Source organism: Oncorhynchus mykiss, chromosome 9 (genome assembly GCF_057628025.1).
Source record: "Oncorhynchus mykiss isolate SJ-2025 chromosome 9, ASM5762802v1, whole genome shotgun sequence".
In the NCBI taxonomy this organism is placed as follows: domain Eukaryota; kingdom Metazoa; phylum Chordata; class Actinopteri; order Salmoniformes; family Salmonidae; genus Oncorhynchus; species Oncorhynchus mykiss.
In genome coordinates, this window is record NC_143030.1 from 10,482,093 (window position 1) to 10,507,092 (window position 25,000).

Sequence of the window (25,000 nt, forward strand, 5' to 3'; positions counted from 1 at the left end):
CTACGGTCCTGTAAGGCACCACCACCAGCCCCCGAGCCCCCGACGTCCTCTGAACCTTGACCTCCATGACCCCAACACTCTCGCTCACCCGCAGGGCGTCGATCTCAAACGAAAATATCCCCGCGTGATCGTCGTCGTAGATGGTCACCGTCGCCGTGTGGCCGTCACCGAGCACCGCCTTGGGGGAGGAGTTAGAGTTCGTCTCCAACGGGTCGTAGCCAACCACACGAGGGTTACTGAGGTGGACATAGAAGTACTCATCCTCTTCGAAGATGTCGTCGTCTATGATGCCCACAGTTATCTCTTTCAGGGTCTCGCCCGGCTTGAAGAGGAGGGTCCCTTCAGCGAATTCATAGTCTGAACCGGCGTTGGCTGTGCCGTCTTCTGTACGGTAGTCCACCTGAAAGAGAAGGGGAAGGAAGGGGGAGAGGAGGAGGAGGAGGAGGAGGAGGAGAGGGGGAGGAGGAGGAGGAGGAGAGGGGGAGGGGGAGGAGAGGGGGGGGAGAAGTAGGGTGAGGGAAGGAGGGAGGAAGAAAGGGAGGGGAAAGGAGAGGGGGAAGGAAGGGGGGATGAGGGGGAGGAAGAGGGGAGAGAGGGGGAGGAGGAGGGAGAGAGGAGGAGGAGGAGGGGGAGGGGAAGGAGAGGGGGAGATGGAAGGGGGAGAGAGGATAGGGAGAGGGAGAGAGAGAAGGGGAGAAAGAGTCAGAAATAGAGAGAAAAGAGATGTCATCAAGCATCCTCTCCTTCTTTCTCCTCCCCCCTACTCTCATCCTCTCCCCCCATCTTCTCCTCCACCTCCTCCCCCCTCTTCCTCCTCCTCCCCTACTCTCCTCCTCCCCCCTACTCTCCCCCTCCCCCCTACTCTCCTCCCCCCATCTTCTCCTCCACCTCCTCCCCCCTACTCTCCTCCTCCCCCCTACTCTCCTCCTCCCCCCATCTTCTCCTCCACCTCCTCCCCCTACTCTCCTCCTCCCCCCTACTCTCCTCCTCCCCCCTACTCTCCTCCTCCCCCCATCTTCTCCTCCACCTCCTCACCTTACCTTAACAGAAGCTCCAGGGTCTCCGCCATGTCGGGCCACAGTCAGTTTGAGTGAGCCACAGTTCTCGAAGCACTGGTAGTGGGAGGGTTGAAACTCCATCCGGGTCGTGTGGGGGTCGTCTTCCTGCAGGTGGGGCTCCTGGCTGCTCACCACCTGGAGCAGAAGGGATGTAGTGAGTTTGATCGATGAGTGACATGCCTTTGAGTATATTCCAATAATAAATTATTTCATTACAATTTGGGTTTAAGTTCAAAATTCTAGCCACCATTCAGATATGATCAGAACAAAAACAAATCTGAGAAAAAAAAGGTTTGGGAAACATTGGTTTGGGAAAAGGCGCACTGGACAGCCTGTACCTTCCTAGCCTGGTCAGCAGCATGCTTCTTCAGGATGTTGCCTGCTCCGATCATCATCCTGGTTGCCTGGATACGGTAGAACGCTCGGCTCTTCTGTTGCTGGACCAACACCTGACAGGACAGTGAGATTACACCAGCTGTTATACTATGAACTCTCTATGTCATGCATATGAAGACTTTATGAACTCTCTATGTCGTGCATATGAAGACTTTATGAACTCTCTATGTCATGCATATGAAGACTTTATGAACTCTCTATGTTGTGCATATGAAGACTTTATGAACTCTCTATGTCATGTATATGAAGACTTTATGAACTCTCTATGTCATGCATATGAAGACTTTATGAACTCTCTATGTCATGCATATGAAGACTTTATGAACTCTCTATGTCATGCATATGAAGACTTTATGAACTCTCTATGTCATGCATATGAAGACTTTATGAACTCTCTATGTCATGCATGTGAAGACTTTATGAACGCTACATTATCACCAGTGTCAGTAATGTCTTTACATATGAAGATGAACACAATACAGTATTCTGATACATGACTTGTGTAGCACCATGGCAGTGCTTATGAAGTGCTTATGAATGCTCTATGAAGCCTTTATAAGCTGTGTACCTGGTAGTTGGCCATCTCTATAAGCTGCTCTGTGTCTCTATCAGGGTGTCTGGCTTTCAGCTCCTTCAGGGTCCTCGCCATGTCTCTCCTGGCCACGTCCTCCAGATCCCTCCTCCCTTCTTGTCCTCCGTCCTCCAGCATCCCTCCATCCCTCCATCCCTCCACCACCTGTCCGTCCAGCTCCATCATGTCCATCTTAGTGAACCCACCTGGCCCCAACATCCCTCCTCCTCCTCCTCCTCCTCCTCCTCCTCCCATCCCTCCGTCCATCCCTACCTCTGTCTCAACGATGATGCCTCTGTGCTTGTCGGCACGGTAACGCTTGCGGACGTACTTGTAGAAGAGCAATCGTCGATCGGCCACCCACGCCTGGACCACGCAGCTGGAAGAGCGGAGGAAGAGGAAGAGGAGGGTGTGAGGAGTGTGTGTGTGTGTGTGTGTACGTTTCCGTGTGTGTGTACGTTTCTGTGTGTGTGTGTGTGTGTGTGTGTGTGTACGTTTACGTGTGTGTATGTGTGTATGTTTCCGTGTGTGTGTGTACGTTTCCGTGTGTGTGTGTGCGCGCGCGCGCGTGTGTGTGTCTAGTACTCACAGGGGGAAGAACAGAAAGGTGACCACGGCCTCCCAGACTTCCACCTCTCCAGGAGAGAACACACACAGGATAAGATACAGCCAGATGTATGCGAACACACTCCACGCCGCGGTCACGAAAAACACACGGAGATGTTTAATCTTCCTGGTCTCTCCGTCAGGAACCACATAGACACACAGGGCGATGATGATGAACATGTTAAAAGCAGCACTGCCCACAATGGTGGAGGGACCCAGAGAACCAGCCTCGAAGCCGTGGCCACACACCTGGTGGACAAGAAGAGAACATGAGACCGCATCAAACCTGGGAGAATGTCCTTCCTTCTTCTATTAACTACCCTGCTTTTCTTCCCCTCCTTCGCTTCATTCTAACCCCTCCTGGATTCAAATGAAAACTTCCACATACTACCAAGTACAACAGTTTCAACTTGGGGTTTGAGAACTTCCTCAAGAACGTGTTCCTCTTTAATTAACAGAGAGCAGTATCTCAGGAGCAGATGACCCCAGGGTCATGAGAACGTGTTCCTCTTTAACAGAGAGCAATATATCAGGAGCAGATGACCCCAGAGTCATGAGAACGTGTTCCTCTATAACAGAGAGCAGTATCTCAGGAGCAGATGACCCCAGAGTCATGAGAATGTGTTTCTCTATACCAGAGAGCAGTATCTCAGGAGCAGATGACCCCAGAGCCATGAGAATGTGTTTCTCTATAACAGAGAGCAATATCTCAGGAGCAGATGACCCCAGAGTCATGAGAATGTGTTTCTCTATAACAGAGAGCAGTATCTCAGGAGCAGATGACCCCAGGGTCATGAGAATGTGTTTCTCTATAACAGAGAGCAGTATCTCAGGAGCAGATGATCCCAGAGTCATGAGAATGTGTTTCTCTATAACAGAGAGCAGTAAGTATCTCAGGAGCAGATGACCCCAGAGCCATGAGAATGTGTTTCTCTATAACAGAGAGCAGTATCTCAGGAGCAGATGACCCCAGAGTCATGATAATGTGTTTCTCTATAACAGAGAGCAGTAAGTATCTCAGGAGCAGATGACCACAGAGCCATGAGAATGTGTTTCTCTATAACAGAGAGCAGTATCTCAGGAGCAGATGACCCCAGAGTCATGAGAACGTGTTCCTCTATAACAGAGAGCAGTATCTCAGGAGCAGATGACCCCAGGGTCATGAGAATGTGTTTCTCTATAACAGAGAGCAGTATCTCTGGAGCAGATGACCCCAGGGCCATGAGAATGTGTACCTCTATAACAGAGAGCAGTATCTCAGGAGCAGATGACCCCAGAGCCATGAGAGTGAGGTTAGACACGGTCTCATTCCAGATCCTCACTGTAGCTGTGGTTGTCTCCCCGTTCCACTTCTTTATGGTGATCTCCTTCTCCTGAGAGGTGATCACCTGGAGGAGAGGAGAATACAACAGAACAGAGTAGAATACGGTAGTGTAGAGTAGAATACAGCAGAGTAGAGTAGAGTAGAATACAGCAGAGTAGAATAAAATACAGTAGAGTAGAATAAAATACAGTAGAGTAGAATAGAATACAGTAGAGTAGAGTAGAATACAGCAGAGTAGAGTAGAATAGAATAGAATACAGTAGGGTAGAGTAGAATACAATACATTAGAGTAGAATAGAATACAGTAGAGTAGAGTAGAATACAATACAGTAAAGTAGAGTAGAATAAAATACAGTAAAGTAGAATACAGTAGAGTAGAGTAGAATAGAATACAGGTGGAGTAGAGTAGAATAAAATACAGTAGAGTAGAAGAGAATACAGTAGAGTAGAGTAGAATACAATACAGTAAAGTAGAGTAGAATAAAATACAGTAAAGTAGAATACAGTAGAGTAGAGTAGAATAGAATACAGGTGGAGTAGAGTAGAATAAAATACAGTAGAGTAGAAGAGAATACAGTAGAGTAGAGTAGAATACAGTTGAATAGAATATAATAAAGTTGAGTAGAATAGAATACAGTAGTGTATAATAGAATACAGTAGTGTAGAGTATAATATAATACAGTAGAGTAGAATAGAATACAGTAGAGTAGAATACAGTTGAATAGAACACAGTAGAGTAGAATACAGAATAGTAGAGTAGAATAGAATAGAGTAGAGTAGAATAGAATACAGTAGTGTCGAATATAATACAGTAGTGTAGAGTATAATATAATACAGTAGAGTAGAATAGAATACAGTAGAATAGAATACAGTAGAGTATAATATAATACAGTAGAGTAGAATAAAATAGAATGCAGTAGAGTAGAGTAGAATACAGTTGAGTAGAATACAGTAGGGTAGAATACAGTAGAGTATAATACAGTAGAGCAGAGTATAATACAGTAGAGTATAATACAGTAGAGCAGAGTATAATACAGTAGAGTAAAGTAGAATAAGTAGAGTATAATACAGTCCAGTAGAGTAGACTATAGTACAGTAGAATATAGTAGAATATTGTAGAGTAGAGTAGAATATAATACAGTAGAGTATAATATAATACAGTAGAGTTTAATATAATACAGTAGTGTAGAGTATAATATAATAAATACAGTAGTGTAGAGTAGACTATAATACAGTAGAGTATAATATAATACAGTAGTGTTGAGTAGAATATAATACAGTAGAGTAGAATATAGTACAGTAGAGTAGAATATAATACAGTAGTGTTGAGTAGAATATAATACAGTAGAGTAGAATATAGTACAGTAGAGTATAATATAATACAGTAGTGTTGAGTAGAATATAATACAGTAGAGTTTAATATAATACAGTAGTGTAGAGTATAATATAATACATACAGTAGTGTAGAGTAGAATATAATATAATACAGTAGAGTAGAATATAGTACAGTAGAGTAGAATATAATATAATACAGTAGTGTAGAGTAGAATATAATACAGAAGAGAAGAATATAATACAGTTGAGTAGAATATAATACAGTAGTGTAGAGTATAATACAATAAATACAGTAGAGTAGAGTAGAATATAAAACAGTAGAGTAGAGTAGAATATAATACAGTAGATTCGAATATAATACAGTAGAATAGAGAATAATATAATACAGTAGAGTAGAATATAATACAGTAGAGTAGAGTATAATATAATAAATACAGTAGAGTAGAGTAGAATATAAAACAGTAGAGTAGAGTAGAATATAATACAGTAGATTCGAATATAATACAGTAGAGTATATTATAATACAGTAGTGTAGAGTATAATATGATAAATTCAGTAGTGTAGAGTAGAATATAATACAGTACAGTTGAATACAGTAGAATAGATTACAGAAGAGTAGAGTAGAATACAGTAGAGTGTAATATAATATAGTACAGTATAATATAATACAGTAGAGTAGAATAAAGTAGAATAGAATGCAGAAAATAGAGTAGAATACAGGAGAGTGTAATATAATAGAATACAGTAGAGTAGAATACAGTAGAGTGTAATAGAATAGAATACAGTAGAGTAAAATACAGTAGAGTGTAATAGAATATAATACAATAGAGTAGAATACATTAGAGTCCAATAGAATATAATACAGTAGAGTAGATTACAGTCGAGTGTAATAGAAAAGATTACAGTAGCGTGTAATAGAATATAATACAGTAGAGTAGAATACAGTAGAGTGTAATATAATAGAAAACAGTATAATGTAATAGAATAGAATACAGTAGAGTGTAATATAATATAATACAGTAGAGTAGAATACAGTAGCGTGTAATGTAATAGAAAACAGTAGAGTAGAATACAGTAGAGTGTAATAGAATAGAATACAGTAGAGTAGAATACAGTAGAGTGTAATAGAATAGAATACAGTAGAGTAGAATACAGTAGAGTAAAATACAGTAGAGTAAAATACAGTTGATTGAGTGGCTCAATCAACTGTATTGTGGCTCAGTTAGTAGAGCACGGCACGTGCAACGCCAGGGTTGTGGGTACGATTCCCAAAGGGGATCAGAACGAGAATGTCTGCTCTCACTAGTGTAAGTCGCTCTGGATAAGAGCATCTGCTAAATGACTCAAATGTAAAAACGTGCAGGTGTGTGTGTTCTCAAAGCAGAATAGAAAATATAATTCTCACCTCTATAGAAGACATGAATCTATCAGCTATGATGGACATCCCCAGGAACATATAGATCATCGCTACAAAGTAGACAATGGCCCGCGCTACCTGGATTAGATTGAAGAAGGGTTGACATTGAGCTCTCAAACAGGTCATAGTCACTTGCCCAAAGGTCAGAGTCACTTTCCCAAAGGTCAGAGTCACTTGCCCAAAGGTCAGAGTCACTTTCCCAAAGGTCAGAGTCACTTGCCCAAAGGTCAGAGTCACTTGCCCAAAGGTCAGAGTCACTTTCCCAAAGGTCATAGTCACTTGCCCAAAGGTCAGAGTCACTTTCCCAAAGATCAGAGTCACTAGCCCAAAGGTCAGAGTCACTTGCCCAAAGGTCAGAGTCACTTGCCCAAAGGTCAGAGTCACTTGCCCAAAGGTCATAGTCACTTGCCCAAAGGTCAGAGTCACTTGCCCAAAGGTCAGAGTCACTTGCCCAAAGGTCAGAGTCACTTGCCCAAAGGTCATAGTCACTTGCCCAAAGGTCATGGTCACTTGTCCAAATAATAAAATGGTCTGTTACACTCACAAATGGTTCACATTGAAAGTACATTTTTAACACTTACTGTTTGAAAACATTCTAATCCTTTGTTTACACAATTTGCATATGCTAATTTGTTAAGGGAGTTTCTTTACTTAGAGAGAATGGTTCATTTAAAAAGTATGTGTATTGTTTGTACACACTCCTAGCCTAATGAAAAAAGATCACATTGCATTTTTTTTGTCAACTATCCCTTTACTGATGAGACGTTCACGAGGGAGTTGCTTTTTCCACAAGCCTCTTTTTCATCATACATTTCTGAAACTGTGGACACACTGGCTACCTCGCACATTAGAGCCAGTTAGCACACTGGACAACTGAAATCAAACGTTAAGGTCTCTTTTCTGTCTAAACTGAAAAACAATTATGTTTTACTGGAGTTGTGAAGTGATTTGCTAAACCGAAGGACTGTTCAGTGCCGTTTGAGACTCGGCTACCGAAACAGATGCGTCTTTCTCATCACTATCACTGTTCACATTTTACTATCACTGTTCACATTTTACTATCACTGTTCACATTTTACTATCACTGTTCACATTTTACTATCACTGTTCACATTTTACTCCCGTTTTTAAAAGGGGTGTCATTTATTTAGAGCCCGCGATATGTAATTGTTTGGCAACCCGATCAAATTCACATAGAAATAAGAGTTATAGATCTGTTATTCTCATAGAAAGCAACTCTAAGAAGTGGTAGATCTGTTCTATGTGCGCTATTTCTATGCTTCCCCGGCTCTTAAAGTTTGGTTTTTTCGTCTTTTACTCTCGGTTTTGTACACCAGCTTCAAACAGCTGAAAATACAATATATTTCACAGCGGTTTAGATGGTACAATGATTTCTCTACACTATACTTGCTTGTTTTGTCAAATAAACTGAAATTAGGCTGAACTATATAAAATAAAATTAAAAATCCAACCAGGAAATGGTGGAGCGATTTCTGCATAGGGAATCTTTATTAGTAGGAGTTGAGACACACAGTTAAAGAGCCAGTGCAGTCAAACATTGTGTTTTCTATCATATTGTACAACAGCTGATAAAACGAACACTGTAAAAATGTGCCAAAATTGAATCCGTGTTACTTCCTGTTAGTTACTGGTGGAAAATACACTCTACACAGGACCTTCTAATCAGCAGGTTGACGTGGGAGGCGGAGTTTCAGCTTGCCAATAACAAAGAGAGTTCCAACCCTTATTTACATACTTCAATCAACCAGTCCATATAGAATGTGTGATAAAGCTGTCTTGATTTGGCGAGGAAGGTAGCTCTTCTCCAGTTTTGTTAGTGTATCCCATCAGTTAGATACGTTTTAATGGGCAGTCATTTCTGTGTACGCGGCACGAGTGTGTATAGAGGGAGCGTTTGGTGGAAATTGACTGAGTGAGGCAAAGCCGGAGGGAAAAGAGAATTTAGGGAGGAACTGTGTGATCACTTGGCTTGGTTTCTTTTGTTGTGAGTCGATAATGTACATAAACAAATTGACCACTGGAGTCAATGTGAATTAACAGGTGTTTTTAGGGACAAAAGTTCACCTGCCCGTACGGGCAACAACAAAACAGATTCCACCTGTTCAGTTCATCTGCCGTTAGTGCCAACCCTGCCGTCTAACCCCTGATTAGATTAGAATAGGAAAACGTGAACGTCCTCAATGAGGCACTTAATTTCACAACAACAACAATAACACAGCAAACAGACAAAATACAAACAAAGGCTGGGATTCAATCCAGGTCACTGCGTGCTTGACATTAAAAGGTCGACATATGTTACAGTCACAATGCGTGATTGGTTTGAATCCCGGCCCAAAGCACCCCCTGGCCAACAACCACAACAAAAACAACAACAGATTTCAAGCTATGGTCACCTTGTCTCCTACAGAGGGGTTCTGTGGGTTCCAGACGGGCAGTACCACCCCCTCCTGACAGGGGTCTCCCGTGGCCGTGCAGTTAGCCTTTACGTTACCCCCCTCTGATAGAGGAGTGGAACCGGCCACGGCCGGGCTGGGGAGGGACAGGAGGAGCATGGAGGAGAGGAAGACTAGGAGAAGGACAGAGGAGAGAGAGGAGGAACGGAAGGAGGAGAGGTGGAGATGTAGGCGTGACATGTTCCTTCTGTGTTTTAGAACACACCTGCAGAGAGAGAGAGAGAGAGAGAGAGAGAGAGAGAGAGAGAGAGAGAGAGAGAGAGAGAGAGAGAGAGAGAGAGAGAGAGAGAGAGAGAGAGAGAGAGAGAGAGAGAGAGAGAGAGAGAGAGAGAGAGAGAGAGAGAGAGAGAGAGAGAGAGAGAGAGAGAGAGAGAGAGAGAGAGAGAGAGAGAGAGAGAGAGAGAGAGAGAGAGAGAGAGAGAGAGAGAGAGACAGTAAATATAAAAGCAAGACTTTTGGTCCAACATACTACTTTAGCATCTTTAACCCAACACCTAGTGACCCTGTCAAGAGGTTCTGGTCTCTTGGCGTAAGGGCTAAGGTGTTGGGTTGACAGTCATTGGACCCGGGTTCGAGTCGGATCGGGATTTCAGTAATAAAGTTAATTAGTGATGAAAACACTGCTTGAAACACAAAGCTGAAACCAGCATAGATAGAACAGAAAAAGACAGGAAGAGGGACAGAGAGAGAGGGAGGTGGAAAGGAGATTGACCTGTCCTGAAACATCTATCTTTCCTTCCCCTGCCTGACGACACCCTGTTTCTCTCTCTCTCTCTCTCTGTGTAACTCTCTCTCTCTCTTTCTCTCTCTGTCCATCTCTCTGTGTAACTCTCTCGCCCTCTTTCTCTCTCTGTCCATCTCTCTGTGTAACTCTCTCGCTCTCTTTCTCTCTCTGTCCATCTCTCTGTGTAACTCTCTCTGTGTAACTCTCTCGCTCTCTTTCTCTCTCTGTCCATCTCTCTGTGTAACTCTCTCTTTCTCTCTCTGTCCATCTCTCTATGTATCTCTCTCTCTCTCTCTCTCTCTCTCTCTCTCTCTGTCTCTCTGTCTATCAATTCAATTCAATTCAAGGGGCTTTATTGACATGGGAAACATGTGTTAACATTTCCAAAACAAGTGAGGTAGATAATATACAAAAGTGAAATAAACAAACGAATTAACAGTAAATATTACAGATACAGAAATCTAGATAGAAGTTGTCTATCTCTCTGTCTCTGTCTATCTCTCTGTCAATTCAATTCAAGGGGCTTTATCTCTCACTCTGTAACTCTCTCTCGCTGTCTATCGCTCTCTCTCTCTCTCTCTATCTCTGTCTATCGCTCTGTCTCTCTCTCTCTGTCTATTGCTCTCTCTCTCTCTCTCTCTCTCTCTCTGTGTAACTCTCTGTCTCTGTCTCTCTCTCTCTCTGTCTATCTCTGTCTATCGCTCTGTCTCTCTCTCTCTCTCTGTCTCTTTCTCTGTGTAACTCTCTCGGTCTCTCTCTCTCTGTGTAACTCTCTCTGTCTCTCTCTCTCTCTGTCTCTTTCTCTGTGTAACTCTCTCCGTCTCTCTCTCTCTGCCTCTCTCTCTGTGTAACTCTCTCTGTGTAACTCTCTCTCTCTCTCTCTGTGTAACTCTCTCTCTCTCTCTGTGTGTAACTCTCTCTGTCTCTGTGTAACTCTCTCTGTGTCTCTCTCTCTCTGTGTAACTCTCTCTCTCAATTCAATTAAATTAAATTCAAGGGCTTTAATGGCATGGGAAACATGTGTTAACATTGCCAAAGCAAGTGAGGTAGATAATATATCAAGTGAATATATAAAGTGAAATAAACAATAAAAATTAACAGTAAACATCACACATACAGAAGTTTCAAAACAATAAAGACATTACAAATGTCGTATCATATATATGTACAGTGTTTTAACAATGTACAAATGGTAAAGGACACAAGATAAAATAAATAAGCATAGATATGGATTGTATTTACAATGGTGTGTGTTCTTCACTGGTTGCCCTTTCCTCGTGGCAACAGGTCACAAATCTTGCTGCTGTGATGGCACACTGTGGAATTTCACCCAGTAGATATGGGAGTTTTTCAAAATTGGATTTGTTTTAGAATTCTTTGTGGATCTGTGTAATCTGAGGGAAATATGTCTCTCTAATATGGTCATACATTGGGCAGGAGGTTAGGAAGTGCAGCTCAGTTTCCACCTCATTTTGTGGGCAGTGAGCACATAGCCTGTCTTCTCTTGAGAGCCATGTCTGCCTACGGCGGCCTTTCTCAATAGCAAGGCTATGCTCACTGAGTCTGTACATTGTCAAAGCTTTCCTTAATTTTGGGTCAGTCACAGTGGTCAGGTATTCTGCCGCTGTGTACTCTCTGTGTAGGGCCAAATAGCATTCTAGTTTGCTCTGTTTTTTTGTTAATTCTTTCCAATGTGTCAAGTAATTATCTTTTTGTTTTCTCATGATTGGTTAGGTCTAATTGTGCTGCTGTCCTGGGGCTCTGTAGGGTGTGTTTGTGTTTGTGAACAGAGCCCCAGGACCAGCTTGCTTAGGGGACTATTCTCCAGGTTCATCTCTCTGTAGGTGATGGCTTTGTTGTGGAAGGTTTGGGAATCGCTTCCTTTTAGGTAGTTGTAGAATTTAACGGCTCTTTTCTGGATTTTGATGGTATCGGCCTTATTCTGCTCTGCATGCATTATTTGGTGTTCTACGTTGTACACGGAGGATATTTTTGCAGAATTCTGCGTGCAGAGTTTCAATTTGGTGTTTGTCCCATTTTGTGAAGTCTTGGTTGGTGAGCGGACCTCAGACCTCACAACCATAAATGGGCAATGGGCTCTATGACTGATTCAAGTATTTTTAGCCAAATCCTATGTATTTTTAGCCAAATCATACCTATCCTGGTATGTTGAAATTTATGTTCCTTTTGATGGCATAGAATGCGCTTCTTGCCTTGTCTCTCAGATCGTTCACAGCTTTGTGGAAGTTACCTGTGGCGCTGATGTTTAGGCCAAGGTATGTATCGTTTTTTGTGTGCTCTAGGGCAACAGTGTCTAGATGGAATTTGTATTTGTGGTCCTGGTGACTGGACCTTTTTTGGAACACCATTATTTTGGTCTTACTGAGATTTACTGTCAGGGCCCAGGTCTGACAGAATCTGTGCATAAGATCTAGGTGATGCTGTAGGCCCTCCTTGGTTGGTGACAGAAGCACCAGATCATCGGCAAACAGCAGACATTTGACTTCGGATTCTAGCAGGGGGAGGCCGGGTGCTGCAGACTTTTCTAGTGCCCGCGCCAATTCGTTGATATATATGTTGAAGAGGGTGGGGCTTAAGCTGCATCCCTGTCTAACCCCACGACCCTATGTGAAGAAATGTGTGTGTTTTTTGCCAATTTTAACCGCATACTTGTTGTTTGTGTACATGGATTTTATAATGTCGTATGTTTTACCCCCAACACCACTTTCCATCAGTTTGTATAGCAGACCCTCATGCCAAATTGAGTCGAAGGCTTTTTTGAAATCAACAAAGCATGAGAAGACTTTCCCTTTGTTTTGGTTTGTTTGGTTGTCAATTAGGGTGTGCAGGGTGAATACATGGTCTGTTGTACAGTAATTTGGTAAAAAGCCAATTTGACATTTGCTCAGTACATTGTTTTCATTGAGGAAGTGTACGAGTCTGCTGTTAATGATAATGCAGAGGATTTTCCCAAGGTTACTGTTGACGCATATTCCACGGTAGTTATTGGGGTCAAATTGGTCTCCACTTTTGTAGATTGGGGTGATCAGTCCTTGGTTCCAAATATTGAGGAAGATGCCAGAGCTAAGGATGATGTTAAAGTGTTTTAGTATAGCCAATTGGAATTTGTTGTCTGTATATTTGATCATTTCATTGAGGATACCATCAACACCACAGGCCTTTTTGGGTTGGAGGGTTTTTATTTTGTCCTGTAACTCATTCAATGTAATTGGAGAATCCAGTGGGTTCTGGTAGTCTTTAATAGTTGATTCTAAGATCTGTATTTGATCATGTATATGTTTTTGCTCTTTATTCTTTGTTATAGAGCCAAAAAGATTGGAGAAGTGGTTTACCCATATATCTCCATTTTGGATAGATAATTCTTCGTGTTGTTGTTTGTTTAGTGTTTTCCAATTTCCCCAGAAGTGGTTAGTCTATGGATTCTTCAATTGCATTGAGCTGATTTCTGACATGGTGTTCCTTCTTTTTCCGTAGTGTATTTCTGTATTGTTTTAGTGATTCACCATAGTGAAGGCGTAGACTCAGGTTTTCCGGGTCTCTATGTTTTTGGTTGGAGAGGTTTCTCAATTTCTTTCTTAGATTTTTGCATTCTTCATCAAACCATTTGTCATTGTTGTTAATTTTCTTTGGTTTTCTATTTGAGATTTTTAGATTTGATAGGGAAGCTGAGAGGTCAAATATACTGTTAAGATTTTCTACTGCCAAGTTTACACCTTCACTATTACAGTGGAACGTTTTACCCAGGAAATTGTCTAAAAGGGATTGAATTTGTTGTTGCCTAATTGTTTTTTGGTAGATTTCCAAACTGCATTCCTTCCATCTGTAGCATTTCTTAATGTTACTCAGTTCCTTTGGCTTTGATGCCTCATGATTGGTTATTGCTCTGTTTAAGTAGACTGTGATTTTGCTGTGGTCTGATAGGGGTGTCAGTGGGCTGACTGTGAACGCTCTGAGAGACTCTGGGTTGAGGTCAGTGATAAAGTAGTCTACAGTACTACTGCCAAGAGATGAGCTATAGGTGTACCTACCATAGGAGTCCCCTCGAAGCCTACCATTGACTATGTACATACCCAGCTCTGTGCAGGAGTTGTGACCCGTTTTTGTTGGTTATGTTGTCATAGTTGTGCCTAGGGGGGCATATGTGGGAGGGAATGATGTCACCTCCAGGCAGGTGTTTGTCCCCCTGTGTGCTGAGGGTGTCAGGGTCTTGTCCGGTTCTGGCATTTAGGTCGCCACATGGGCCTGGAAATGATTGATTTCCCCTTCCAGGATGGAGAAGCTGTCTTCATTAAAGTATGGGGGTCCTGTGGGGGGGATCTCTGTGTAACTCTCTCTGTCTATCAATTCAATTCAATTTAAGGGCTTTATTGGCATGGGAAACATGTGTTAACATTGCCAAAGCAAGTGAGGTAGATAATCTCTCTCTCTCTCTGTCTCTCATTTTTCAATCCACCTTTCTCTCTCCTCCCTCCAGCCCTCACTCCATCCCTTCATCCCTCCAGCCCTCACTCCATCCCTCACTCCATCCCTTCATCCCTCCAGCCCTCACTGCATCCCTTCATCCCCCCATCCCTCACTGCATCACTCCATCCCTCCACCCCTCACCCCATCACTCCATCCCTCACTACATCACTCCATCCCTCACTGCATCCCTCCATCCCTCACTGCATCACCCCATCACTCCATCCCTCACTACATCACTCCATCCCTCACTGCATCCCTCCATCCCTCACTGCATCACTCCATCACTCCATCCCTCACTACATCACTTCTTCCCTCACTACATCCCTCACTGCATCACGCCATCCTTCCATCCCTCACTCCATCCCTCACTGCATCACTCCATCCCTCCACCCCTCACTCCATCCCTCACTGCATCACTCCATCCCTCACTGCATCACTCCATCCCTCCACCCCTCACTCCATCCCTCACTGCATCACTCCATCCCTCCACCCCTCACTCCATCCCTCACTGCATCACTCCATCCCTCCACCCCTCACTCCATCCCTCTCCTCCCTCTATCCCTCACTCCATCCCTCACTGCATCACTCCATCCCTCACTGCATCACTCCATCCCTCCACTCCTCACTCCATCCCTCACTGCATCACTCCATCCTTCCATCCCTCACTCCATCCCTCACTGCATCACTCCATCCCTCCACCCCTCACTCCATCCCTCTCCTCCCTCCACCCCTCACTCCATCCCTCACTGCATCACTCCATCCCTCCACCCCTCACTCCATCCCTCTCCTCCCTCTATCCCTCACTCCAACCTTCTATCCCTCCATCCAGCGTTGATTGTGTTATTGTTTCTCATCCTTGGTAGTAGACTGAAGGAGCGATGGAAGGAAGGAAGGAAGGAAAGAAAGAAGGAAGGAAGGAAGGAAGGAAGAAATGAGGCGTGACTGATCCCAGCCATTAGTCAAGGCAGTGATGCTAGCCCCCCAGGATGATGCTTTCTGGGCTAGAGACACAGGGATGGCAGCCTGTGGTGCTCTGTGGCTTGGTGGGACTGGCTTAATGGAAATTAAGAAAGTGTGAAAAACACAAAAGGGAAGCTACTGTAGATACTACAGAGGTCAAATATAAGGCAGACAAACAAAGGGGGATAGAAGTGTTGAGAAAAAAAAGAGATGCAATAGAAAAGCAGGAAGAGATATATGATCATGTCAGTGATGGAGGAAAGAAAGAGGATAGAACGATGCACCCACAACCCAGGGAAAAGACCCGGGAAAAAGACCTGGGAAAAAGACCCGGGAAAAAGACCCGGGAAAAAGACCCGGGGAAAAGACCTGGGAAAAAGACCTGGGAAAAAGACCAGGGAAAAAGACCCAGGAAAAAGACCCAGGAAAAAGACCTGGGAAAAAGACCCAGGAAAAAGACCCGGGAAAAAGACCCGGGAAAAAGACCCAGGAAAAAGACCCGGGAAAAAGACCCGGGAAAAAGACCCGGGAAAAAGACCAGGGAAAAAGACCTGGGAAAAAGACCTGGGAAAAAGACCCAGGAGAAAGACCCGGGAAAAAGACCTGGGAAAAAGACCCAGGAAAAAGACCCGGGAAAAAGACCTGGGAAAAAGACCCAGGAAAAAGACCCAGGAAAAAGACCCGGGAAAAAGACCCAGGAAAAATACATGGGGAAAAGACCCAGGAAAAAGACCCGGGAAAAATACCTGGGAAAAAGACCCAGGAAAAAGACCCGGGAAAAAGACCCGGGAAAAAGACCCAGGGAAAAAGACCCGGGAAAAAGAAAGGGAGAGATGGAGAAAAAGAGAGTGGAAAGAAAAAGATATGTTAAGACGGAGATTAAAGAGAGAGTGTTGCAGAGGGTTGGAGGTCTGATGAGGCTGTGATGAGAGGAGTAATTAAACAGATTCAGAGAGCTAGCGAACGCAGCCTGCTGAGCCCACTGAGACACAACACACAGACCTACAGCTGGAGCTGGCAGCCCAGTGGCCTCTTGGAAGAAAACGTCACAAAATGGTAGAAACCATCACACATAAAGCACTGTGTTTTTGTTGTTGTTGCACATCCAGCTTCTCTCTCCTCTCTCGTCTGTGTTTTCTCTTACCTTTTTTCTCTTATCACATTTTCATATCCTCTCCTTGGCTCTCACTCCTCCTCCTCATCCTCACTAGCTGACCCCTTTCTCTCCATCTCTCTCTCCTCTTTCATCCCTTTCTCTCCACCTTTCTCTCCTTCCTCATCCCTTTCTCTCCTTCCTCATCCCTCTCTCCTTTCTCTCCATCTCTCTCTCCTTTCATCCCTTTCTCTCCATCTCTCTCTCCTTCCTCGGAGAGGGAGAGAGAGAGAAAGATGAGGAAGGATGGAGAGAGAGAGGGATGAGGAATGACGGAGAGAGGGATGAGGAAGGAAAGAGAGAGGGATGAGGAAGGAAGGAGAGAGAGGGATGAGGAAGGACGGAGAGAGAGGGATGAGGAAGGAGAGAGAGGGATGAGGAAGGAGAGAGAGGGATGAGGAAGGAAGGAGAGAGAGGGATGAGGAAGGAAGGAGAGAGAGAGATGAGGAAGGATGAGAGAGAGGGGGATGAGGAATGACGGAGAGAGTGGATGAGGACGGAGAGAGAGGGATGAGGAAGGAAGGAGAGATGAGGAAGGATGGAGAGAGAGAGGGATGAGGAATGACAGAGAGAGGGATGAGGAAGGAGAGAGAGAGGGACGAGGAAGGAAGGAGAGCGAGAGGGATGAGGAAGGATGGAGAGAGAGGGATGAGGAAGGAGAGAGAGAGGGATGAGGAAGGAAGGAGAGAGAGAGGGAAGGGTGAGGACGGAGAGAGAGGGATGAGGAAGGACGGAGAGAGAGGGATGAGGAAGGAAGGAGAGAGAGGGATGAGGAAGGAGAGAGAGAGGGATGAGGAAGGAAGGAGAGAGAGAGGGAAGGGTGAGGACGGAGAGAGAGGGATGAGGAAGGACGGAGAGAGAGGGATGAGGAAGGAAGGAGAGAGAGGGATGAGGAAGGAAGGAGAGAGAGATGAGGAAGGATGGAGAGAGAGAGGGATGAGGAATGACGGAGAGAGGGATGAGGAAGGAGAGAGAGAGGGATGAGGAAGGAAGGAGAGAGAGAGGGATGAGGGAGGAAGGATAGAGAGAGGGATGAGGAAGGAAGGAGAGAGAGATGAGGAAGGATGGAGAGAGAGGGATGAGGAAGGAAGCAGAGAGAGGGATGAGGAAGGATGGAGAGAGAGGGATGAGGAAGGAGAAAAGCTGCAGCCACTCTCAAAATCTCTTTACCTTTAATTTACCTACGAAATTAAAACTGTACTAGAGAGAGAAAGAAAGAAAAAGAGAGAGAAATTTGACCCCAAAAACTACCGTGGAATATGCTTCAACAGCAACCTTGGGAAAATCCTCTGCATTATCATTAACAGCAGATTTGTACACTTTCTCAGTGAAAACAATGTACTGAGCAAATGTCAAATTGGCTTTTTACCAAATTACCGTATGACAGACCACGTATTCACCCTGCATACACTAATTGACAAACAAACAAACCAAAACAAAGTCAAAGTCTCTCATGCTTTGTTGATTTCAAAAAAAGCTTTCGACTCAAATTGGCATGAGGGTCTGCTATACAAACTGATGGAAAGTGGTGTTGGGGGTAAAACATACGACATTATAAAATCCATGTGCACAAACAACAAGTGTGCGGTTAAAATTGGCAAAGAACACACACATTTCTTCACACAGGGTCGTGGGGTGAGACAGGGATGCAGCTTAAGCCCCACCCTCTTCAACATATATATCAACGAATTGGCGAGGGCACTAGAACAGTCTGCAGCACCCGGCCTCACCCTACTAGAATCTGAAGTCAAATGTCTGCTGTTTGCTGATGATCTGGTGCTTCTGTCCCCAACCAAGGAGGGCCTACAGCAGCACCTAGATCTTATGCACAGATTCTGTCAGACCTGGGCCCTGACAGTAAATCTCAGGACCACAAATACAAATTCCATCTAGACACCGTTGCCCTAGAGCACACAAAAAACGATACATACCTTGGCCTAAACATCAGCGCCACAGGTAACTTCCACAAAGCTGTGAACAATCTGAGAGACAAGGCAAGAAGGGCATTCTATGCCATCAAAAGGAACATACATTTTGACATATAAAATTATGATCTGGCTAAAAATACTTGAATCAGTCATAGAGCCCATTGCCCTTTATGGTTGTGAGGTATGAGGTCTGCTCACCAACCAAGAATTCCCAAAATGGGACAAACACCAAATTGAGACCGCATGCTGAATTCAGCAAAAATATATTCAGTGTACAACGTAGAACACCAAATAATGCATGCAGAGCAGAATTAGGCCGATACCCACTAATTATCAAAATCCAGAAAAGAGCCGTTAAATTCTACAACCACCTAAAAGGAAGCGATTCCCAAACCTTCCATAACAAAGCCATCACCTACAGAGAGATGAACCTGGAGAAGAGTCCCCTAAGCAAGCTGGTCCTGGGGCTCTGTTCACAAACACAAACACACCCCACAGAGTCCCAGAACAGCAACACAATTAGACCCAACCAAATCATGAGAAAACAAATAGATAATTACTTGACACATTGGAAAGAATTAACAAAAAAACAGAGCAAACTAGAATGCTATTTGGCCCTAAACAGAGAGTATCCAGTGGCAGAATACCTTACCACTGTGACTGACTCAAACTTAAGGAAATCTTTGACTATGTACAGACTCAGTGAGCATAGCCTTGCCATTGAGAAAGGCCGCCGTAGACAGACCTGGCTCTCAAGAGAAGACAGGCTATGTGCTCACTGCCCACAAAATGAGGTGGAAACTGAACTGCACTTCCTAACCTCCTGCCCAATGTATGACCATATTAGAGACATATACAGTATTTCCCTCAGACTACACAGACAAAACTAATTTGAAAACAAATCCAATTTTGATAAACTCCCATATCTACTGGGTGAAATACCACAGTGTGCCATCACAGCAGCAAGATTTGTGACCTGTTGCCACAAGAAAAGGGAAACCAGTGAAGAACAAACACCATTGTAAATACAACCCATATTTATGTTTAATTATTTTCCCTTTTATACTTTACCTAAACTCAGAAAAAAAAAGAAACGTCCCTTTTTCAGAGTCTTTCAAAGATATTTCAAAGATATTTCATAAAAATACAAATAACTTCACAGATCTTAATTGTAAAAGGTTTAAACACTGTTTCTCATGCTTGTGTCTTTCTATCTGAAGAACAGTGAGTTCGGAGATCAACAATGAAAGAGAGATTAAAAAAAGAATACACTTGAAGGAGGTAAAGGATCTTCTAGCTACCAGCCGGTGTGTGTGTGTGTGTGTGTGTGTGTGTGTGTGTGTGTGTGTGTGTGTGTGTGTGTGTGTGTGTGTGTGTGTGTGTGTGTGTGTGTGTGTGTGTGTGTGTGTGTGTGTGTGTGTGTGTGTGTGGTTTGTATGCTAAGAGGACAGCTGATCCATGGGGGGTACTGAAGGGCTGCGGGGGTGACAGAACTCAAACGGCGACACACACACACACCGAGGGACACTGTGTCCCTGAACATGTGAAAAATGTCAGATACAATCACCTTAACAACAGGCTTTGATGTAACAAAACATGAGAGGAGAAAGGTAGGAGAGAGAGAGAGAGAGAGAGAGAGAGAGAGAGAGAAAAAAAGAGAGAGAGAGAGAGAGATGGGGGAGAGAGAGAGAGAGAGAGAAATGTAAGTGAGAGGGAATGAAAATGTGATGAGGGAGGGAGGGCGGGAGGGAGGGAGGGAGGGAGGGAGGGAGGGAGGGAGGGAGCATAAAATGTACCACCAATCATTATTTATTTATTTAAATAATAATAATTAATAATAATAATCAATAATAATAACCAATAATAATAATTAATAATAATAACTAATAATAATAATTAATAATAATAATTAATAATAATAATCAATAATAATAACTAATAATAACAATTAATAATAATAATTCATAATAATAACTAATAATAATAACTAATAATAATAATAAATAATAATAACTAATAATAATAATTAGTAATAATAACTAATACTATTAATTACTAATAATAACTAATAATATTAACTAATAATAATAATAAAAAATATGACATTTTGAATTAGATTCTGAACATTGACCATTATTAAACATTTTAATTAGATAATGTATTGTTTTAGTATCACAGTTACTATTTTAATGTTGTCACTGTTGTTTTCATAGTTGTGTGTATGTATCACTTTGCTTTGGCGACAAGTTAACTTGTTATTCATGCCATTAATATTGAATTAGAATTTGAGAGTGTGGGGGGAGGGGAGAGAGAGAGATACAACCCATATTTATGTTGACTTGTACTTTAACTATTTGTACATCGTTACAACCCTGTAAACAGACATAATATGACATTTGAAATGTCTTTATTCTTTTGGAACTTTTGTTAGTGTAATGTTTACTGTTCATTTTTATGATTTATTATCTACCTCACTTGCTTTGGCACTGTTAACATATGTTTCCCATGTCAATAAAGACCTTACATTTAAATAGATTGAATTGAGAGAGAGGGAGAGAGAGAGTGAGAGAGAGAACATATGGAGACAGGAGAGATAGCTAGTGTCTACCTACAGCGTCTGGCTCAGCGTCCCATCACTATGGCGACTGTGTGATGAGCACATCACAGTGGAATCCAGATTGTTAATTCATTAAATAATATTCCTATTGTCCCCTAAAGATGAAGGACTCTGGATGGAACCTTAATGTGTGTCTGTGTGTCTCTGTCTTTGTGTGTGTGTGGCCCCTAGCCAGTCCCAGAGGCAGACATGCATTATTTTATGTGACTTTTATTTAACTAGGCAAGTCAGTTAAGAACAAATTCTTATTTACAATGACGGCCTCCCCCCGGCCAAACCCTAAACCGGACGACGCTGGGCCAAATGTGCCCTATGGAACTCTCAATCACAGCTGGTTGTGATACAGCCTGGAATCAAACCAGGGTCTGTAATAGCGCCTACAGCACTGAGATGCAGTGCCTTAGACCGCTGCGCCACTCGGGAGCCCCAGAAGGCTTTGCAACCTTTTCAGAATTCAGCCAGGAGTACCCCAATCACCACGCTCTCGCTCTCTCTCTCTCTCTCTCTCTCTCTGTCTCTCTCTCTCTCTCTCTCTCTCCCTCCCTCTCTCCCCCTCTCCCTCCCTCTCTCTCTCCCCCTCTCCATCCCTCTCTTTAGTGGGGACATTAGACCAGATTACACAGTGCTCTCCTCTGCCTGCGTTGTTCAGACAGCCAAATAAAGCACCTGCTATTTGTCCGCTCTCTATCAAAGAACGTCCCAAATGACACCCTATTCCCTATGTAGTGCACTACCTTAGAGCAGAGCCCTATGGGGACCCTATTCCCTATGTAGTGCACTACCTTAGATCAGAGCCCTATGGGGACCCTATTCCCTATGTAGTGCACTACCTTAGAGCAGAGCCCATGCATAGTATTCCACCACATAGGGAATAGGGTACCAGTTGGGATAGACCCAGAGTGTTAGGGTCGTATATTTACCCTGATACTTCCTCCCTCCATCCCTCCATCCCTCCATCTCTCCATTCCTCCCTCCCTCCCTCCATCCCTCCCTCCATCCCTCCATCTCTCCATTCCTCCCTCCCTCCATTCTTCCATCTCTCCATCCCTCCATCTCTCCATTCCTCCCTCCCTCCATTCCTCCATCTCTCCATTCCTCCCTCCCTCCATCTCTCCATTCCTCCCTCCCTCCATTCCTCCATCTCTCCATTCCTCCCTCCCTCCATCCCTCCATCTCTCCATTCCTACCTCCATTCCTCCATCCCTCCTTCCATACCTCAATTCCTCCTTCAATCACCCCATCCCTACATCTCTCCATTCCTCCCTCCATCCCTCCTTCCATACCTCAATTCCTCCTTCAATCCCCCCATCCCTCCGTCTCTCCATTCCTCCCTCCATCCCTCCTTCCATACCTCAATTCCTCCTTCAATCCCCCCATCCCTCCGTCTCTCCATTCCTCCCTCCATCCCTCCTTCCATACCTCAATTCCTCCTTCAATCCCCCCATCCCTCCATCTCTCCATTCCTCCCTCCTTCCATACCTCAATTCCTCCTTCAATCCCCCCATCCCTCCATCTCTCCATTCCTCCCTCCATCCCTCCTTCCATACCTCAATTCCTCCTTCAGTCCCCCCATCCCTCCATCTCTCCATCCATTCCTCCATCCATTCCTCCATCCCTCCTTCCGTTTCTCAATTCCTCCTTCAATCCCCCAATCCCCCCATCCCTCCATTCCTTCCTCCGTCCCTCCATTCCTCCTTCCATCCCTCCCTCCTTCCATCACTACCGGTGGTGAATGCCAAGAGATGACAGACGCTCTTTAGCCATTGTGCCAAAACGCCCCCTACATAGACACACCACTGCCACCACTGCACAGGGCCAGGGCCATTTATAAACCAGCCATCCAGACAGACGGAATGGGATTGAGAGTAGATTGGAGGTTAGATGAAAGCGGATAGAGAGAGAGAGAGGGAGGGAGGGAAGGAGGGATGGATGAGAGAGGGGGATCATTTTATCATAAAAAGAGAGAGAAGACAGATGTTTTAATGTCCAGTGGGATTAGACCTAAAGACGTTTCGTAACATTGCTTGTGAAGAAGAATTAAAAGGTAAACCACAGAGGACTGTCTAGCAGGGTCCAACCACAGAGGACTAGCTATCAGGGTCCAACCACAGAGGACTGTCTAGCAGGGTCCAACCACAGAGGACTGTCTAGCAGGGTCCAACCACAGAGGACTGTCTAGCAGGGTCCAACCACAGAGGACTGTCTAGCAGGGTCCAACCACAGAGGACTGTCTAGCAGGGTCCAACCACAGAGGACTGTCTAGCAGGGTCCAACCACAGAGGACTGTCTAGCAGGGTTCAACCACAGAGGACTGTCTAGCAGGGTTCAACCACAGAGGACTGTCTAGCAGGGTCCAACCACAGAGGACTGTCTAGCAGGGTCCAACCACAGAGGACTGTCTAGCAGGGTCCAACCACAGAGGACTGTCTAGCAGGGTCCAACCACAGAGGACTGTCTAGCAGGGTCCAACCACAGAGGACTGTCTAGCAGGGTCCAACCACAGAGGACTGTCTAGCAGGGTCCAACCACAGAGGACTGTCTAGCAGGGTCCAACCACAGAGGACTGTCTAGCAGGGTTCAACCAAAGAGGACTGTCTAGCAGGGTCCAACCACAGAGGACTGTCTAGCAGGGTCCAACCACAGAGGACTGTCTAGCAGGGTCCAACCACAGAGGACTGTCTAGCAGGGTCCAACCACAGAGGACTGTCTAGCAGGGTCCAACCACAGAGGACTGTCTAGCAGGGTCCAACCACAGAGGACTGTCTAGCAGGGTCCAACCACAGAGGACTGTCTAGCAGGGTTCAACCAAAGAGGACTGTCTAGCAGGGTCCAACCACAGAGGACTGTCTAGCAGGGTCCAACCACAGAGGACTGTCTAGCAGGGTCCAACCACAGAGGACTGTCTAGCAGGGTCCAACCACAGAGGACTGTCTAGCAGGGTCATACCACAGAGGACTGTCTAGCAGGGTCCAACCACAGAGGACTGTCTAGCAGGGTTCAACCACAGAGGACTGTCTAGCAGGGTTCAACCACAGAGGACTGTCTAGCAGGGTTCAACCACAGAGGACTGTCTAGCAGGGTTCAATCACAGAGGACTGTCTAGCAGGGTTCAGGGTTCAACCACAGAGGACTAGCTATCAGGGTTCAACCACAGAGGACTGTCTAACAGGGTTCAACCACAGAGGACTGTCTAGCAGGGTTCAACCACAGAGGACTGTCTAGCAGGGTTCAACCACAGAGGACTGTCTAACAGGGTTCAACCACAGAGGACTAGCTATCAGAGTTCAACCACAGAGGACTGTCTAGCAGGGTTCAACCACAGAGGACTGTCTATCAGGGTTGAACCACAGAGGACTGCCTATCAGGGTTGAACCACAGAGGACTGTCTATCAGAGTTAAACATAGAGGACTGTTTAGCAGGGTTGAACCACAGAGGACTGTCTAGCAGGGTTGAACCACAGGTGAAGAGGGCTGGACAGGGCTGATGGTACTGCTGCTCACACACACCACTGTAGAGGCGGAGGATGTGTGTGTGTGTGCACCACCCATTGTTTACGTATCACTAATGTGTGTTAAATGACCATCTCTACTGACTACCAGACTATGGAGAACTCTACTGACTACCAGGCTATGGAGAACTCTACTGACTGCCAGGCTATGGAGAACTCTACTGACTACCAGGCTATGGAGAACTCTACTGACTACCAGACTATGGAGAACTCTACTGATGGCCAGGCTATGGAGAACTCTACTGACTGCCAGGCTATGGAGAACTCTACTGACTGCCAGGCTATGGAGAACTCTACTGACTGCCAGGCTATGGAGAACTCTACTGACTGCCAGGCTATGGAGAACTCTACTGACTGCCAGGCTATGGAGAACTCTACTGACTGCCAGGCTATGGAGAACTCTACTGACTGCCAGGCTATGGAGAACTCTACTGACTGTCAGG

General features: G+C 44.5%; 1 protein-coding gene across 2 annotated transcripts in view; it reads right to left on the reverse strand.

Annotated features, from left to right (window-relative positions):
* The window catches only part of LOC110532902 (sodium/calcium exchanger 3), a 91,045-nt gene that overhangs the window by 35,369 nt on the left and 30,676 nt on the right, over positions 1 to 25,000 (reverse strand). For both annotated transcript variants that reach the window (XM_036987176.2, XM_090183404.1), the window contains exons 2-9: positions 9,122 to 9,386; positions 6,696 to 6,785; positions 3,867 to 4,019; positions 2,615 to 2,880; positions 2,023 to 2,404; positions 1,397 to 1,507; positions 1,041 to 1,193; positions 1 to 400 (exon numbers count right to left, since the gene is read on the reverse strand). The exon at positions 1 to 400 is cut by the window's left edge and continues 73 nt beyond it. In XM_036987176.2, coding sequence (XP_036843071.2) covers positions 1 to 400; positions 1,041 to 1,193; positions 1,397 to 1,507; positions 2,023 to 2,404; positions 2,615 to 2,880; positions 3,867 to 4,019; positions 6,696 to 6,785; positions 9,122 to 9,386 — 1,820 coding nt within the window. The remainder of the gene's footprint in view (positions 401 to 1,040; positions 1,194 to 1,396; positions 1,508 to 2,022; positions 2,405 to 2,614; positions 2,881 to 3,866; positions 4,020 to 6,695; positions 6,786 to 9,121; positions 9,387 to 25,000) is intronic.